The sequence below is a fragment of the Nerophis lumbriciformis genome, linkage group LG03, assembly GCF_033978685.3.
Source record: "Nerophis lumbriciformis linkage group LG03, RoL_Nlum_v2.1, whole genome shotgun sequence".
Lineage (NCBI taxonomy): Eukaryota > Metazoa > Chordata > Actinopteri > Syngnathiformes > Syngnathidae > Nerophis > Nerophis lumbriciformis.
Genome location: NC_084550.2, coordinates 14,547,501 through 14,567,260, shown reverse-complemented (window position 1 = coordinate 14,567,260; position 19,760 = coordinate 14,547,501). Strand labels below are relative to the sequence as shown.

The following is a 19,760-nucleotide window of genomic DNA, read 5'->3' as shown; positions in this document are numbered from 1 at the left end:
CCCCCTAGGCTCCGACGAACCAAGAATCATTTTGATCAGGCCCATATTTTCCATCAATTTAAACATTGCAGTTGAAGGCAATGTTGCTACCTCACCTACAATCAAAAATAACACAAGTTAAAGTTAAAGTCCCAACGATAGTCACACAAACACTAGGTGTGGTGAATTTAACCTCAGCATTTGACCCATCCCCATGTTCACCCCCTGGGAGGTGAGGGGAGCAGTGAGCAGCAGCGGTGGCAGCGCTCGGGAATCATTTGGTGAAGGTAGCACTGTAAGTGTTACAAAATCGACATTTTCTATTTCGCACATTGGGGTTGCAGGTGAGCTGGAGCCCATTCGCCGTGTTAGGCAGCCGCCCACACCCACAACCATTCATATTTTAGTGAATGAACGATTACAATTTGGAATTAGATAAATCACGATTAAATATCATCAATGTTTAATCCTGTCTGTCTGTTTTTTAAGCAAACATTTATCCACATCCATTTAAAACTGTTACTCATTTAGTGTTGGTAATTATATAATTGATGTGTAATTATTGTTGTATTTTAAGATATAAGTGCTTTCATGAAAAGACAACTCTTTCCCACGGACTGTGCGCAATACTTTGTCGGTTGACTTTTTTTTTTTTATCAGGTTCTCTTATGTACTCCAATTTCCCATAAAGAGGACCATTTATTTAGCGTCCTCCACATTGACCTGTTTGTTTCTACTGTCTGTCACTACCAGATCAACGGTCTATTTGTGCATGTGAAAACGATATCATTACTCAGAAAAACTGTCTGAAATGCATTGCTGGAGATGTTCCAGGGATTTTTAGTCATTCTGGGCTGCAGATGGGTTTAATCTTTTATCAAAATGAATAATTATGATGGAATAATCCACATTAAAGCATTTATTTAGATAGCCCTAACTCCATTATGTTTAATTTCATTATTGTCAATCGATCCGACCAGAGTAGATTAGATCAAATCAGATTAGATTACATTCGATTAGATAGGGCAGCATGGCCATAGGGCAGTAGCGCTCCCCTATAATGGATTGATGGATAGATTAAATAGAACTTCATTAAACTCTTGAGGGTGGGCCCTCAGAGAAATGAAGGTTCCAATAGGAGCAACACCGTATGCAGTAGTAGCAATAGCGAAGGGGGGTATAAATGAAACAGGATAATATGGTTATTAGCCAAAATAAATAGTAAATTAGTAAAAAAATTAAAAAAAAACTCTAAAATTATTTTAACATTACTGAACCGTCCATCCATCCATTTTCTACCGCTTATTCCCTTTGGGGTCGCGGGGGGCGCTGGAGCCTATCTCAGCTACAATCGGGCGGAAGGCGGGGTACACCCTGGACAAGTCGCCACAACCGTTTTCAGTTAATTTAGTGAATTATAAGATATGTACTGTAAGTATTAGTTAGAATTTACATAGTGCAGCAAATAAAAATACTGTGTTACTATTATTATTACTATTATTATTTTATCATTTTTATTGTTATTATTATGTAATATGATAGGATAGGACAGGATAGGGTAGGAAAGGATAGGATATTACATTATATTATATTACATTACAATAAATGCTAGCATGCTAACTTTAGCATTTCAGTTCGATTTGCGAGTATCGGCGGCTCGCACGTTTCCTCGGTTGCATTCACACTAAAATTACAACGACCACAGAACTTTCCTCCAGAAGGTCTTATCTTTGTCCATGTGATGTCAGATGAAACAAAAATTGAGCTGTTTGGCCATGATACCCAGCAATATGTTTGGAAGAGAAAAGGTGAGGCCTTTAATCCCAGGAACACCAAACCTACCATCAAGCATGGTGGTGGTAGTATTATGCTCTGGGCCTGTTTTACTGCCAATTGAACTGGTGCTTTACAGAGAGTAAATGGGACAATGAAAAAGTAGGATTACCTCCAAACTCTTCAGGACAAACTAAAATCATCAACCCGGAGGTTGGGTCTTGGGCGCAGTTGGGTGTTCCAACAGGACAATGACCCCAAACACACATCAAAAGTGGTAAAGGAATGGCTAAATCAGGCTTGAATTAAGGTTTTAGACTGGCCTTCCCAAAGTCCTGACCTACACGTGTGGACAATGCCGAAGAAACAAGTCCATGCCAGAAAACCAACAAATTTAGCTGAACTGCACCAATTTTGTCAAGAGAAGTGGTCAAAAATTCAACCAGAAGCTAGTGGATGGCTACCAAAAGCGCTTTATTGCAGTGAAACTTGCCAAGGGGCATGTAACCAAATATTTACATTGCTGTATGTATATTCATGACTCAGCAGATTTGGTCACATTTTCAGTAGACCCATAATAAATTCATAAAACAACCAAACTTCATGAATGTATTTTTGTGACAAACAAGTATCGGCTCCAATCACTCTATCACTGCGTGTATTGGCGGCTTGTGCCTTCTCACAGTAGCTCCTACCGAAGTTGCACAGATTCTAGTATAATATCATAGTACCCATCAGTCCGTCCTATAATGTTCTATTGTAATATAATGTTATAGAATATTATATCATATATAATATAATATCTTATATCATAGTGGCGACTTGTTCAGGGTGTACCCCTGCCTTCTGTCCAAATGCAGCTGAGCAAGGCTCCAGCACCGCCCGCGACCCCGAAAGGGACAAGCGGTAGAAAATGGATGAATGGATGGATGGATATTATATTCTATACAATATAACATGATATGATGTCATATTATAATGTCTATCTGTGTTGGCCCTGCGATGAGGTGACGTCGTGTCCAGGGTGTACATACCTTCCGCCGGATTACATTATAGTGCATTATATCAGTGTTTTTCAACCACCCTAGTGTGCCGTGAAATACAGTCTGGTGTGCCGTGGGAGATTATATAGTTTCACCTAGCTGAGTTAAAAATATTTTTTGCAAACCAGAAAATACAATCCGCAAATAATGTGCCGTTGTTGAGTGTCGGTGCTGTCTAGAGCTCGGCAGAGTAACCGTGTAATACTCTACAAAGTAAACAAAAACAGAATGCTGGACGACAGCAAAGACTTACAGCGTGTGGAGCAGAGACGGAGTCCACAAAGTACATCCGTACATGACATGACAATCAACAATGTTCCCACAAAGAAAGATAGCAACAACTTAAATAGTCTTGATTGCTAAAACAAAGCGGGTGTGGGGAATAGTGCTCAAAGGAAGACGTGAAACTGCTACAGGAAAATACCAATTAAACAGGAAACGCCACCAAAATTGGAGCGCAAGCATACTTGCCAACCTTGAGACCTCCGAATTCGGGAGATGGGGGCGGGGGGTTGAGGTGGGGGTGGGGTGGCGTAGTTGAGGTGGGCGGGGTGGGGTTTGATGGTAGCGGGGGTGTATATTGTAGCGTCCCAGAAGAGTTAGTGCTGCAAGGGGTTCTGGGTATTTGTTCTGTTGTGTTTATGCTGTGTTACGGTGCGAATGTTCTCCCGAAATGTGTTTGTCATTCTTGTTTGGTGTGGGTTCACAGTGTGGCGCATATTTGTAACAGTGTTGAAGTTGTTTATACGGCCACCCTCAGTGTGACCTGCATGGCTGTTGATCAAGTATGATTTGCATTCACTCGTGTGTGAGTAAAAGCCGCATATATTATGTGATGGTACCGGCACGCTGTTTGTATGGAGGAAAAGCGGATCTGACTACAGGTTGTAGAGGACGCTAAAGGCAGTGTCTTTAAGGCACGCCCCCAACATTGTTGAGCGGGTGGAAATCGGGAGAAATTCGGGAGAATGGTTGCCCCGGGAGATTTTCGGGAGGGACACTGAAATTCGGGAGTCTCCCGGGAAAATCGGAAGGGTTGGCAAGTATGAGCGCAAGACACCAAAAAACTCAAAATAAGTCACAATGTGACAGGTCGTGACAGTAGACCTACTTTGAGAGCTATAGTGATGCATGGTTGGTTATGGTTTGAATTCATAACCAACAATTGTGGGAATAACTTTTTATAAATGTCATAAAAGTGTGCCTCCGCATTTTTTCAATGAAAACAAATGTGCCTGGGCTCAAAAAAGGTTGAAAAACACTGCATTGTATTATTTAAAGTGCTGTCGACGGCACGGTAGACGTTAATAGTATTTTTTTTTTTTCCACAGCAACAGCGACATCTTGCGGCCATAAGCGCGCACTACGTTTTTATCACGGCGTTGCCCCATGCATATCCATGTATGACCAGTAGGTGTCACCATTGAGCCTCTATCCAAGCCATGCATCCAAGTCAGCCAAATAATTTTTCCTTCCAGCTGATTCCGACGCCATTTTTGTCGCGAACGTAAACAGTTAGTGGGCCCCTCGGTACTGACTTCTCACGTTTACTCGGACGACAGCGATTGTCCTGACCCTCTCTGCCAGTTTTCCCACGGAAGGGTGAATTCCCGTGACTTGAGCCGCCGTGTCAGCGAGGTGAGAACTACAACGACGGCCATTTTTAAAGGGATGCCGTGAGACTAGCTTTTACACATCATAACAACAATGATTATGTGTTTGCTTGTTGGTGCTAAATGTCACGATACAACCCGAAGACGTACGGCTTGTCGGGTGATAATGGCGCCCCCGCTAAAAAAAAAAAAAAAAAAAAAAAAAAAAAAGAGGCACTCGTGTGTTTATTTTCCTCAGAGATGGAGGTGCAGCGTGGATTTCCTCACCGGGAGAGCGCCGGTATTTAAACAGGGGCGGGGAGGGCATCGCTGCCTTTGCCCGTTCGAGATGGACCAAGACTACGAGAGACGTCTCTTAAGGCAAATCAACCTCCAGAACCTGCCCGCTGAAGCCCGGCTAACCAAGGTGAGATCTGCATGGATGATCATAACATGTACCAGCTAGGGCATCCCTAGACCTAAGACTGTACTAGGGCACACCTGGGGCACATCTGGGGCACATAGAATTCACGGGAGCGTGCAAAGTGCGCGAGAAAGAAAACAACATATTCAGCACTTATTTATCAATAAAAAAAACATAAATAGTTCTTTAAAATATTCAATCATATCAGACTATGTTGTTGTCTAGATCAGTGTTTTTCAACCACTGATCTTTGTCGTCCATCCTGAGCTCCACACAAGGATCTGGGAGTTCTCAATAGGAGATGTATTTCAGAAGGCGGGGCCTTGTAAAAAAAAAATAATAATAAAAAATTGTATGTGATTGGATAAACCACTTGTCCGTTATCTTGAATGACGTGCTACTTCAACCACTCACATCGAAATCAACCCTTGACGCTGATGAGAGCCATCCATCCATCCATCTTCTTCCGCTTATCCGAGGTAGGGTCGCGGGGGCAGCAGCCTAAGCAGGGAAGCCCAGACCTTCCTCTCCCCAGCCACTTCGTCCAGCTCTTCCCGGGGTATCCCGAGGCGTTCCCAGGCCAGCCGGGAGACATAGTCTTCCCAACGTGTCCTGGGTCTTCCCCGTGGCCTCCTACCTGTTGGACGTGCCCTAAACACCTCCCTAGGGAGGCGTTCGTGTGGCATCCTGACCAGATGCCCGAACCACCTCATCTGACTCTTCTCGATGTGGAGGAGCAGCGGCTTTACTTTGAGTTCCTCCCGGATGGCAGAGCTTCTAACCCTATCTCTAAGTGAGAGCCCCGCCACCCGGCGGAGGAAACTAATTTCGGCCGCTTGTACCCGTGATCTTGTCCTTTCGGTCATAACCCAAAGCTCATGACCATAGGTGAGGATGGGAACGTAGATCGACCGTAAATTGAGAGCTTTGCCTTCCGGTTCAGCTCCTTCTTCACCACAACGGATCGATACAGCGTCCGCATTGCTGAAGACGCCGCCCCGATCCACCTGTCGATCTCACGATCCACTCTTCCCTCACTCGTGAACAAGACTCCTAGGTACTTGAACTCCTCCACTTGGGGCAGGGTCTCCTCCCCAACCCGGAGATGGCACTCCACCCTTTTCCGGGCGAGATGAGAGCGACGCTGGGAAATCCAAACCCGGTCGGAAGAAGAGCCAAAACATCCTTGCCACCAATAAATGCTTTCAAAACCGTTCTGTGTTCATCTTTTAAATAGTTGCAATAGCAGAATCAATGTCAGCACACGATTGTTGTTTGAATCAAACAGTCGCTTCGGCGCTACGTCACATCTATGAAATCCCACCCGGCGATCCTGATTGGTTCATTATTTTTTGCTATCTGGAAGGAGTTTGCAATGCCTTCGAGCCCAGACCCTTGTGTTGAGCTCAGCGAACTACAAGGGTCTGGCGAAAGTCAGGTTACCGCGGCACACTAGTGTACCGTGAGATATTGTTTGGTGTGCCGTGGGAAATTATGCAATTTCACCGAATTGGTCGGAAAAATATTTTTTGCAAACCGATAATTATAATCCGCAAACAATGTGCCGAGATCAGCAGAGTAACCATGTAATACTCTTCCGTACCAGTAGGTGGCAGCAGGTAGCCCATTGCTTTATAAACCTACTTTGAGACAAGAGAATTAATGACGGTTATGGTTAGAAGTCATATCGAACAATTGTGTCAGGTATTTGATGAGAACGACTTTATATTGTTAATATAGGCTATTGAGTTTCGTTTTTAACATTTTCTGCTGGTGGTGTCTGTCATGTATTGGTTACTCGGGTCACAGGACGATACCGGACCCATTGTAAGGGGAACTTAAGGGCGGGGGACACAGGATATGATGACATGTGTTGTGTGTTGGACACCTGGAAGTGGACAAATAAGAGGCAGAAAAAGACAATAAAGTTAAAGTTACACACACACTAGGTGTGGCGAAATTATTCTCTGCATTTGACCCATCACCCTTGATCACCCCCTGGGAGGTGAGGGTAGCAATGAGCAGCAGCGGTGGCCGCGCCCAGGAATCATTTTTGGTGATTTAACCCCCAATTCCAACTCTTGATGCTGAGTGTCAAGCAGGGAGGTAATGGGTCCCATTTTTATAGTCTTTGGTATGACTCGGCCGGGGTTTGAACTCACAAGCTTTCTTTTGGTGTATTACTAAGTTTAGATTGCTAAAAAGTGAACTAATACATGACAAGTTTGGCACACAACGATGGAGACGAGGATGGGATAGTGTCCCCCTGGATTTTTTCAATGAAAAAAATGTGCTTTGGTTAAAAAAAAGGTTGAAAAACACTGGTCGAGAGCTTTGATTAATCAAAGTGATCATGTGCAGCTGAGATAGGCTCCAGCACCCCCCCGACCCCAAAAGGGACAAGGGGTACAAAATGGATGGATGTATGGATCCCACCCTTCCTTGTGACAAAAAAAAGTCACATGACCAAAAAGCATTCTGTAAGAAACTGACAGGTTTTTTGTTTTCCTAAAAAAAAAAAAATATTTATTTTTCCTCATATGGGAGGTTTTGTATTTCTGCCATCGATATTCAAAATGAAACGACTCGGAAGCAAAAAAAACAGAAAAAAAAACATGATGGGGACTAGGGATGATACTCGAAACCGGTTTTCCCGGTTGTTCGATATGAAAAGAACCGAGTCCTCGGACTCGAACACCTTTTTGAGAACCGGTACCCGTTATCGAGACCACTATAGTAAAGAAAAAGAGTTGGTTCTTTATTCGAATCCCTGGGAACGAATCCCGTCCCGACCAGAAAACGCCCCTTGAGACATCACAAGAAATTACGTCACGTAGCTCAGTCATTAGGCGCAGATAGCGAAAGCAGGAAAAACAATGGACCGGAAAAAGCGCTCCAAGGTGTAATAAAGCAAAGAGGTATAATCCAATGAATAACTTTACTGAGAGATTTGAGCAGGGTACAAACACATGACGAACACTTTTACGACCAACCGGAAACATAGCAACCAGGCTAGCAACGCACCTCCTTTACGGCAGCTGTCGCAACGTTCTTGAAGCAACCGCAGCACATACATTTATACACAACATATATGACATGATCTCCCTTTTTTAACTTTTGTTTTTCTTTCCTTGTAAACAAAACAAAATCACACTGTATATGTGTTGTCTGTCTAATTATAAATAATGCAGACAAGGCGTGTTGGCTGAGTTCTTGACGTTTACTTTCACAGCGTGCTCATAACCTCATTCATAGTTGCCGGGTGACGACATGCAACAACACTTTTCGGGGCTACTGCGCATGCTCGTCACTCCCGTTGCATGCTGGGTAGTTTAGTTGTTATATTCCCTAGCTCATAACATCACATCTTCCCCCCTATAAAGAAATAATGTTAACTCAATAAAGTGTATTTCTTTTTTTAGCTTTAACTTTTCATTTTTTAGCATTGTAACCACATTTGCAAACAACTTTTCTCTTCATAGAATTTTCTTTCAATAAAGAAATAAAGTGCAAAAATGTCAAAGCATCATAACAAACAGTTATGTCAAATAGCAGCAGAAGTGCACTTTTTGGAGAGCTGTATTATTTTCAGTTTTGTGCCCAAGGGACTGATTTTATTTAACACTATATTATTATTTATACACCTATAGTGATCACAGAGACAGGTTGTTTTTGTGTTACTGTATATATTTGTTTTTCTGAAAAATCCCACTTAATATACTTTGGGTAACAACAGTCAATAATTTTTTTTTTTTTTTTTTTTTTTTAGGGGGGTAACAGTCAGGTAGAAAATGGATCGATGGATGGATAATAAAAGTGCGCTTTTCCATCCATCCATCCATTTTCTACCGCTTATTCCCTTTTGGGGTCGCGGGGGGCGCTGGAGCCTATCTCAGCTTCGGGCGGAAGGCGGGGTACACCCTGGACAAGTCGCCACCTCATCGCAGGGCCAACACAGATAGACAGACAACATTCACACTCACATTCACACACTAGGGCCAATTTTAGTGTTGCCAATCAACCTATCCCCAGGTGCATGTCTTTGGAACAATAAAAGTGCGCTTTTGTTAAACCAAATAGTGTTTTTTTCCATATACAACAACCTATCTGGACTCTATAAGGAATCGGTTCGATAAGAGGATTCGATAATAGGCTCGAACTCGATAATTTCTTATCAAACATCATCCCTAATTGGGACATCATTCATAGATAGTCAACTCATCAACTTTCATCTCTCCCTCACCTCTTCCAGCACTCTGTTGTTCCACTTTGTTACTCTGTTGTTCCACTTTGTCAGGACAGACATGGACATATATTTTAAAAAATGTAATTGGGGCCTATATTTTTAGCCATCTTTCTGGTGACAAATACAGAAATTTAAAAAAAAATTCTGGCAACAAAACCAGATGCTTTAGCTGTAGCCATTTTTTCTGGTGACAGAACAAGATGCTTTTAGTCAAAGACAAATCGATTAACAAGACGACTCTACTGTGCTATTTCTCTGTGAAATAAACTTGAATGATTTAAAAATTTGGCTCACGACTTGATGATAAGGAAAAATGTTTTTCTTCCTGAAGATAGAGCATTTGAGAACCACTGCACCATCCATAGGCTGTATCTATCAACTCACAGCAGCTTACTCAAAATCATCATTGATGCAGAGATCCTGAGCAGAACCAGCAGACCATAACCAACATTAAGTTTTATGCTCACTGGAAATTGCTCATAATTCCCTGGGGGCTCCCCTGTCCTTAAAACCTAGTGGCACAACACAAGAACATTTCTGTACATATAGGTGCATTTTTGAAGAATGTTCATGCCAAAGTACACAACTAGTCTGTAAGTATACTTTTGTACTACCAAACAGACTACAAGGTGATAAAAAGGTCACATTTGCACCATTTTAACCCTGAGAGTCCCTGCTCCAATAAAAATGTTTAACTCCTAGACCTAGACAGATGTAGATGTATTTCAAACAGGGTGTACTAGTAGTAGTATAAGTATAGTTAAGGCATTTACAGTAGGGAAGGAATTCATATGGCCCCATTTCTGGGGGGCTCTTGCGTGAGAGAAAGGTGGGGGTGTTAATCGTTTTGCAATGCCGTCTGCTGAAAATAATGGAAAGTGCCACTCTACATAGCAACTGACGCTGTGGTCAAAGTTGCCACAAAACACATTTTAATATATTCAGTACTCTACTGCCATCTGGCGAGTAAAGTGGATAGAGCACCCTCCTAATTTGTCACGTTTCATGTGTCCAGTAAGCCACGACAAATGGGGCCATACGAATCCCCTTCCTGGAGCCTATCCCAGCTGCACTCGGGCGGAAGGTGTACAATGATAATGCCTTATTTATGTTATCAGCATCTTTGATCATTGCAATAATTTATATCCTATAAGCTTTTATTTACTGTATCATTATTAACATGCCTTGTGATGTTGTTACTGCTGTGTGAAGAACTTTGTGTTGTATAAGGTTAAGGGGTTATAATTAGAGATTTTTGATAAAATCGGACTGCCGATATTATCGGCCGATAAATGCTTAAAAATGTAATATCGGAAATTATCGGTATCGGTTTCAAAGTTATCAGTATCGATTTAAAAAAGTAACATGTATGACTTTTTAAAACGCCGCTGTGTACACGGATGTAGGGAGAAGTACAGAGCGCCAATAAACCTTAAAGGCACTGCCTTTGCGTGCCGGCCCAGTCACATAATATCTACGGCTTTACACATACACAAGTGAATGCGGCTTTTACTCACACACGAGTGAATGCAAAGCATACTCAACAGCCATACAGGTCACACTGAGGGTGGCCATATAAACAACTTTAACACTATTACAAACATGCGCCACACTGTGAACCCACACCAAACAAGAATGACAAACACATCTCGGGAGAACATCCGCACCGTAACACAACATAAACACAACAGAACAAATCCCCAGAACCCCTTGCAGCACTAACTTTTCCGGGACGCTACAATATATACCCCCTAACACCCCCCCCCCCCCCCAACCCCGCCCACCTCAATCTCCTCATGCTCTCTTAAATTCCAAGCTGCTGTTTTGAGGCATGTTAAAAAAAAAGAATGCACTTTGTGACTTCAATAATAAATATGGCAGTGCCATGTTGGCATTTTTTTCCATAACTTGAGTTGATTTATTTTGGAAAACCTTGTTACATTGTTTAATGCATCCAGCGGGGCATCACAACAAAATTAGGCATGATAATGTGTTAATTCCACGACTGTATATATCGGTATCGGTTGATATCGGAATCGGTAATTAAGAGTTGGACAATATCGGAATATCGGCAAAAAAGCCATTATCGGACATCTCTAGTTATAATGATTGTATTGTATTGTATTGAACCCTTTTAGATACATGCTGGTGCCTATTTTTGAGAGTGCATGGTTACATATTTCATGTATTTGTGATGGAACGCTTGCACTAGATCTCATTAGATTTTGCAGGTGTAGCTAATGACTGTAAATTGCGTGCGTGTGTGGCAAAAGTACACCATATCTCATACTTGCCAACCCTCCCGAATTTTCCGGGAGACTCCCGAAATTCAACGCCTCTCCCGAAAACCTCCCGGGACAAATATTCTCCCGAAAATCTCCCGATTTTCAGGCGGAGCTGGAGGCCACGCCCCCTCCAGCTCCATGCGGACCTGAGTGAGGACAGCCTTTTTTCACGACGGTAGGACAACAGGGTGACAAGAAATAAATCATCCAGACTAGAGATAAATTGTATTATTATGTTTATCTTACCTAAAAATAAATATATTTATTAATTAAAAAAAGAAATAAATAAATACATTTTTACTGTATTTTGCTAAAAACATCAAAATTAATTGTATTTTTATTTGTATTTCTTCTGACTCCTTATTACATCCAGGCATTAGAATTATACATTAAAATAAACATATTTGAAATAATTAATTTTAAATGATCATAATAATTCATTTAAAATGACCATATTCAATTATTAAAATAATTGCTTGTTTATCAACAACTTTAGCATTTTATTCATTACATTTTGAAGCTCTCAGAAGCCAAGTTGTTATATTCCTTAATATTTTTTTATGCAAGTTTGAAGTATCAATTATCTAAACACAGTTTTGTTTGCATATTTTCAGGATGTAGATATATATATATATGTATATATATATATATATATATATATATATATATATATATATATATATATATATATGTATGTATGAAATACTTGACTTGGTGGATTCTAGCTGTCAATATACTCCTCCCCTCTTAACCACGCCCTCAACCACGCCCCCACCCCCCACCTCCCGAAATCGGAGGTCTCAAGGTTGGCAAGTATGCCATATCTGCATCTTTTCCAAGTAAATTACAATGCAGTTTTTTTGACGTCAGTGTGAAAGTGGGACCTGCAGTCCGGTCAGCGTGAAGTCCGGGGACCGCTTCATCCCAACCCGTGCTGGAAGTAACTGGAGCATCAATTTCCACTATGCCAACGTGAGCCATTCAGCTATTAAAAACCCAGTCACCTGCACAGGTTGTCAGATTCTATCTTTCTTTTCTGTCCAGGAGAACTGTCGCTCTCCCGCCCAGAATCCTAAAGCAAAGGATGTCACTTCAGATTCAGGCAAAGGTCAGTAAATGCACTTTGGTGGCTGTTAACGTGACCGGTATCCTTAATAATGTTGCATGGCTTCCAACAGATACATTGGCGTATGCTGCCCTATTGAGGAATGAGTTACTAGGTGCGGCCATTGAGTCAGTGTCGGACCTTCACACAGATGAAAGACGGCGTGCCGTCTGCACTCATGGCTCTCACGGTCTCTTTCGGGTATTATAACATTTCATTTTAAAGTATGTGCGATGTAGCTGATTGTGTTTCCTCTCACCACAGTACACTGTCCACACTAAGAGAGTGCCTTTCGATAGCGATAATGAAGTGTCACCCTACTCTCTTTCGCCGCTTACTAACAAGAGGTATGACGCATCTCACTCGTTATTACCTGTCACATGCTCCCAGGTACGCCACAGACACTTCCTTGCTCCCTTTAACTTTAGTCACAAGCTGCTACGCTCGCCTCGTAAACCGGCCCGGAAGATCTCCAAGATCCCCTTCAAGGTGCTGGACGCCCCGGAGCTACAGGATGACTTCTACCTCAACCTGGTTGACTGGTCAGCGGGAAACCTGCTGAGTGTCGGCCTGGGAGCCTGTGTCTACCTGTGGAGCGCTTGTACCAGCCAGGTCATACCACATCTATCCTAATTATCCTTTTTTACATAACCCGTTTCCATATGAGTTGGGAAATTGTGTTAGATGTAAATATAAATGGAATACAATGATTTGCAAATCATTTTCAATTGAATGCACTACAAAGACAAGATATCTGATGTTCAAACTCATAAACTTTTTTTTTTTTTTTTTTGCAAATAATAATTAACTTAGAATTTCATGGCTGCAACACGTGCCAAAGTAGTTGGGAAAGGGCATGTTCACCACTGTGTTACATGGCCTTTCTTTTAACAACACTCAGTAAACATTTGGGAACTGAGGAGACACATTTTTTAAGCTTCTCAGGTGGAATTCTTTCCCATTCTTGCTTAATGTACAGCTTAAGTTGTTCAACAGTCCGGGTGTCTCCGTTGTGGTATTTTAGGCTTCATAATAACTACAGGCAGGCCAGGCTATTACCCGCACTCTTTTACTATGACGCCATGTTGATGTAACACGTGGCCTGGGATTGTCTTGCTGAAGTAAGCAGGGGCGTCCATGGTAACGTTGCTTGGATGGCAACATATGTTGCTCCAAAACCTGTATGTGCCTTTCAGCATTAATGGCGCCTTCACAGATATGTAAGTTACCCATGTCTTGGGCACTAATACCATCACAGATGCTGGCTTTTCAATTTTGCGCTTATAACAATCCAGATGGTTCTTTTCCTCTTTGGTCCGGAGGACACGACGTCCACAGTTTCCAAAAACAATTTGAAATGTGGACTCGTCAGACCACAGAACACTTTTCCACTTTGTATCAGTCCATCTTAGATGAGCTCAGGCCCAGCAAAGCCGACGGCGTTTCTGGGTGTTGTTGATAAACGGTGTTTGCCTTGCATAGGAGAGTTTTAACATGCACTTACAGATGTAGCGACCAACTGTAGTTACTGACAGTGGGTTTCTGAAGTGTTCCTGAGCCCATGTGGTGATATCCTTGACACACTGATGTCGCTTGTTGATGCAGTACAGCCTGAGGGATCGAAGGTCACGGGCTTAGCTGCTTACGTGCAGAGATTTCTCCAGATTCTCTGAACCCTTTGATTATATTACGGACCGTAGATGGTGAAATCCCTAAATTCCTTGCAATAGCTGGTTGAGAAAGTTTTTTCTTAAACTGTTCAACAATTTGCTCACGCATTTGTTGACAAAGTGGTGAGCCTCGCCCCATCCTTGTTTGTGAATGACTGAGCATTTCATGGAATCTACTTTTATACCCAATCATGGCACCCATCTGTTCCCAATTTGCCTGTTCACCTGTGGGATGTTCCAAATAAGTGTTTGATGAGCATTCCTCAACTTTATCAGTATTTATTGCCACCTTTCCCAACTTCTTTGTCACATGTTGCTGGCATCAAATTCTAAAGTTAATGATTATTTGAAAAACATTTTTTTTATCAGTTTGAACATCAAATATGTTGTCTTTGTAGCATATTCAACTGAATATGGGTTGAAAATGATTTGCAAATCATTGTATTCCGTTTATATTTACATCTAACACAATTTCCCAACTCATATGGAAATGGGGTTTGTAATTCACAGATTTTGTAAATGTGTATTCTTATACTGTCGTATCCATTTCTGCTGGCAGGCTGCGTCTTTTCCTGTGCACACAAATGATATAGCTCGCCCAAAAATGACGAACAAGTTGCATTCGGGTCGCATTTCCATTTAGACCAGACCTGGGCAAATTAAATTTTCAATTTTTTTAGATCTTTTGAGATGGAAACTGTAGTTGCCATTATGATGTGCAATGATGTTTTCAAATGACCGGAAGTCTTGAACTATACAAAGTATTTCAATGGTTGGAATCTGCGCTTTTGCATTATATAGTAGTTACTAGAGATGTCCGATAATGGCTTTTTTGCCGATATCCGATATTCCGATATTGTCCAACTCTTAATTACCGATTCCGATACCAACCAATACCGATATATACAGTCGTGGAATTAACACATTATTATGCCTAATTTTGTTGTGATGTCCCGCTGGATGCATTAAACAATGTAACAAGGTTTTCCAAAATAAATCAACTCAAGTTATGGAAAAAAATGCCAACATGGCACTGCCATATTTATTATTAAAGTCACAAAGTGCATTCTCTTTTTTAACATGCCTCAAAACAGCAGCTTGGAATTTGGGACATGCTCTCCCTGAGAGAGCATGAGGAGGTTGAGGTGGGCGGGGTTGAGGTGTGTGGGGGTGTAGGGCGTAGCGGGGGTGTATATTGTAGTGTTACGGTGCGGACGTTCTCCCGAAATGTGTTTGTCATTCTTTTTTGGTGTGGGTTCACAGTGCGGCGCATATTTGTAACAGTGTTAAAGTTGTTTATACGGCCACCCTCAGTGTGACCTGTATGGCTGTTGACCAAGTATGCATGGCATTCACTCGTGTGTGTGAAAAGCCGTAGATATTATGTGATTGGGCCGGCACGCAAAGGCAGTGCCTTTAAGGTTTATCGGCGCTCTGTACTTCTCCCTACGTCCGTGTACAACTCCGTATGGCGGCGTTATAAAAAGTCATACATTTTACTTTTTGAAACCGATACCGATAATTTCCGATATCGCATTTTAAAGCATTTATCGGCCGATAATATCAGCAGTCCGATATTATCGGACATCTCTAGTAGTTACTATGGTAATCTAAGTCACAGCAGCTCAGACGAGGCACCAAGCAGTGTGCGTGAGGAGCCTGAAATGCGGGTGTCAGGGACAGACGCGGAAGGAGATTTTTACAACAAATTTCCAAAGCTTAGTGATGTATCAGATTGTAGGTGGGTTTTTTTTTACCCTTCGCGTTAATTTTTCGCTGTGTTTGTTGCATTTATGTTGCGTTTCGCTTGATTGTAAAATTTGTCGATTGAGAGGGGGTGTGACGTTCATATGTTGTCAATATTCAGTGTTTTATCGTTCATAGTTAATATTGTAAACCCCACATTCTTTATTTTCATGTACATTCTGGGTGTCTCATTCGGTAAAACAATTTTAAATTCCATTCCGTATTTTAAAGCGGTCTGTCATAACGTTTTTAGCATCCAATCCGACATTATTGTGAGGTTTTCTATTAGTGTTCTTAAAAATCAGATCTACCGGCCCCCAGACACATTTTTTTCAAAAATGTTGGCCCCTGAGTCAAAATAATTGCCCAGGCCTGATTTAAACTGAAGTCACATTTGAAGGGGATGTGGTTGTGAGTTTGTGTAGTCCTTTGAGTCATTCGTGATGAAGAGCTATATAAATACAAATTGATTGATTGATTGATTGACAATTATGGTTACATTTGCAGATTGTTTTCTAAGAAAGACTAATATTTTTCAAACAATAGGAACCCCACTGAACTTTCTAGAAAAAAATACATACAAATAAACGTATTGTGCAACCGGAAAGTTTTCCACATTTTTTCAGACCCTTATTTAAAAATTGAAAAAAAAAATTTCCGCTAACAACCACATGTGCAAAAAGTTGGATTTTTTTTCATTGCAAATTTAAAAAAAATGTGCATCGGTATTGACAGCCTTTGTTCAAAACTTTGTTAATGAGTCTTTGGCAGAATTTTATACTTGGCAAACATATCTTTGGTCATGACAAAGGCTGTGAATACTTGGGGATTTCTTCATTTTTTTTGATTAATTTGCAAACATTAAAAACAAAATGTTTATGTTGTCATGTTATAAGGTACTGTGTGTACAGTTTTGAGTGAAAAGGGCTGTAACTAGGGGTGTCCTGATCCGAAATCAGCAAAATAAAAATCTCAGATATAATGCTCCAATATATGTGGTCAAGTTTACTTGTGCAAAGCTCGACAGCAACTGAACAACTAAATATCCTCTAATAAGCACACAGAAGCTGGTCTTTCCTCGTATTTTTGGGGAGTAAGGTAAACATGCTAGTATAGGTTACTAGGATCTAGCAGCTACATGACAGCTAAGCACACAATAGCACAATAGTTCTTAATTGAACAATACTGGAGTCTAAAATACATTTGTCAGTATAAACACATATCAAATAGTTGTAGTTGCATATTACTTACAGGTAAAAAGTCTCCAAGGCAGATGTGTATTAGAAAGTATCCAGTAACATGTGTGTCCGCATCGTTCAACTTACTGCGGCATAAGCTTAACTCAATATATTAATTTAACTTAAACCAATTTCAGACTATTAATAATGAATGCATTAGTGTTTTTCATGCCTACCATTGTTCTCTGTTTGAGTAATTTTACTTCATCAAACCTTTTCTAACAATCCACACTACAAAATAGTAAAAGTATGTTGGATTCGTGCTCACATTGAATCGGATCAATATTGGCATCTTAAAATTGGGAAATCCTTAGGTGTAATTTCAAAAAATGTGGAAACAGTGAAGTGCTATAGATCAAAGGTCAGGGTCAAAGATATGTCCTGTTTGTTGTTTTGTTTTGTGAAAGTATCTTTGTTTTGCGTTTGGTCCTCACAGGTGACAAGGTTGTGCGACCTTTCAGTGGACGGTGATTCTGTGACGTCAGTATGCTGGAACGAGAGGGTAAGCTACATGAACTGAAGTCAACGGTGTTGATGTAAAGCAAGAATAATACATTAATTTACACTGCATTTACTTACTAACTGAATACTGACCATGTACAGTAGGGAAGGGATTCATATGGCCCCATTCCTTGGTGGATCTCGCGTGAGAGGAAAGGGGGGTTATTCATTTTGCAACGCAGTCTGATAAAAATAATGGAAAGCACCAATCTACGTAGCAAGTGGTTAAAGTTGGAATTACCACAAAGCCCATTTTAAGATATTCAACCCTCTACTGCTATTTGGTGGCTAAAGTGGATAGTGCATCTCTCCAATTCGTCACGTTTCATGTGTCAGGTATGCTGCGACAAATGTGGCCACATTAATTCCCTTCTTACGGTATACAGCACGGTAGATTTGTGGTTACCACATCTGCCTTACAGTCAGGGGATCCGAGTTTAAATCTCTATTAGACATATGGATGGATAGTTAAATTTACAATCAAAATAATAGATTGGTTGGTCTTAAATCTCTCTCAGGGAAGTCTGGTCGCTGTGGGAACCCACAAAGGTTACGTTCAAATCTGGGATGCGGCGGGCAGTCGAAAGCTTACCAGTTTAGAGGGTCACTCAGCTCGCGTGGGTGAGTCACACCGCTGCTGTTTGCCGTGTGTTAGTTGGTTTTTTTTGTCACATGACTCTCTATCTTGCCATTTGTGTGAAAGGCGCCCTGGCGTGGAATGGGGAGCAGCTGTCTTCGGGAAGTCGGGACAGAGTGATCCTTCAGCGGGACGTCAGGACCCCCCCTTCTGCTGAGAGAAGGCTGCAAGGTCACAGGCAGGAAGTGTGTGGTCTCAAATGGTCCCCTGACCACCAGCATCTTGCCTCTGGGGGCAATGACAACAAGGTACAGTACATGACGCCTGATCATGCAGTAAAAGAGCACTAAGTACAATGGAAACTCGACGTACGAACTTAATTGGTTCTTCAACATAGTTCGTAAACCTTAAAGTTTTTAGAGTGAAGCAGAGTTCTTCATTAAATGTAAACATGAATAACTGGTTGTAGCCTCAACAAAAGTCCCAATTTTTTAAAATGCACACTTTGAAGAGACTATAATATCGGGGTTTCCCCCAGCTTAAAATTTGTGTGGTCAAAATGACGTCTTCATGACATTTTTGTAATTGTTGAGGATGCATATATATATATATATATATATACATATATATATAAATATATTTTTTAATGCTAAAAATTATTTACATACATTTAAAAAATTAGTCTGTTATTACTAATTAGTATTAACATCTTTATAGTTGTTATTATTGTACAAAGTAACACAGGCTGTATACCAGTGGCAGCTGCTGGTTTTTCTATTAGGGGAAGCTTTATATATATATATATATATATATATATATATACACATATATACATACATATATATATATATACACATATATACATACATATATATACACATATACTGTATATATATACATATACATATATATATATATATATATATATATATGTATATATATACAGTATATGTGTATATATATATGTGTATATATGTATGTATATGTGTATATATATAGGGTTTTAAAGCCCTCCACAGCACAGAGTCAGCGCTTCTAAAAGTTTTTAACGATATCCTCCTGTCCACTGATTCTGGTAAATATGTTGTCCTGGTGCTTTTAGATCTGTCTGCTGCGTTCGACACCGTCGACCACGCCACCTTAATCACTCGTCTTGAGAACTGTGTGGGCATTAAGGGCGCCGCCCTCAACTGGTTCCGGTCGTACCTAACCGACAGGAGTTTTTGTGTAAAAGTAGACAGTTTTATGTCGTCCACAGCTCCTTTACCACATGGGGTCCCCCAGGGCTCAATCCTTGCCCCAATTTTATTTGCGCTTTACCTTCTCCCCCTTGGTTCTATTTGTAGGAAGTACAGTATTGCATTTCATTTTTATGCCGATGATTGCCAGATTTATTTTCCCATGGCACAAAATAACACGGTTCAACGTCTTATTGACTGCCTGCACGACATCAAAGTCTGGCTTTCAGCTAACTTCCTGAGCCTAAATGAAGATAAAACAGAAGTTATGTTGTTCGGTCCAAGTCGCTCTCCCTCCCCCAACGTTGACCTCGGCACTCTGACCCCGTATCTCAGCGACTGT

At 41.1% G+C, this 19,760-nt stretch overlaps 1 protein-coding gene across 1 annotated transcript in view; it reads left to right on the top strand.

Annotated features, from left to right (window-relative positions):
• Positions 1 to 4,224: 4,224 nt before the first annotated feature.
• The window catches only part of fzr1b (fizzy/cell division cycle 20 related 1b), a 24,667-nt gene continuing 9,131 nt past the window's right edge, over positions 4,225 to 19,760 (top strand). Inside the window, exons 1-10 of the mRNA XM_061934088.1 lie at positions 4,225 to 4,433; positions 4,647 to 4,814; positions 12,213 to 12,314; positions 12,387 to 12,450; positions 12,521 to 12,648; positions 12,712 to 12,794; positions 12,876 to 13,059; positions 17,538 to 17,603; positions 18,121 to 18,223; positions 18,306 to 18,487. Coding sequence (XP_061790072.1) covers positions 4,737 to 4,814; positions 12,213 to 12,314; positions 12,387 to 12,450; positions 12,521 to 12,648; positions 12,712 to 12,794; positions 12,876 to 13,059; positions 17,538 to 17,603; positions 18,121 to 18,223; positions 18,306 to 18,487 — 990 coding nt within the window. The 5' untranslated portion in view covers positions 4,225 to 4,433; positions 4,647 to 4,736. The remainder of the gene's footprint in view (positions 4,434 to 4,646; positions 4,815 to 12,212; positions 12,315 to 12,386; positions 12,451 to 12,520; positions 12,649 to 12,711; positions 12,795 to 12,875; positions 13,060 to 17,537; positions 17,604 to 18,120; positions 18,224 to 18,305; positions 18,488 to 19,760) is intronic.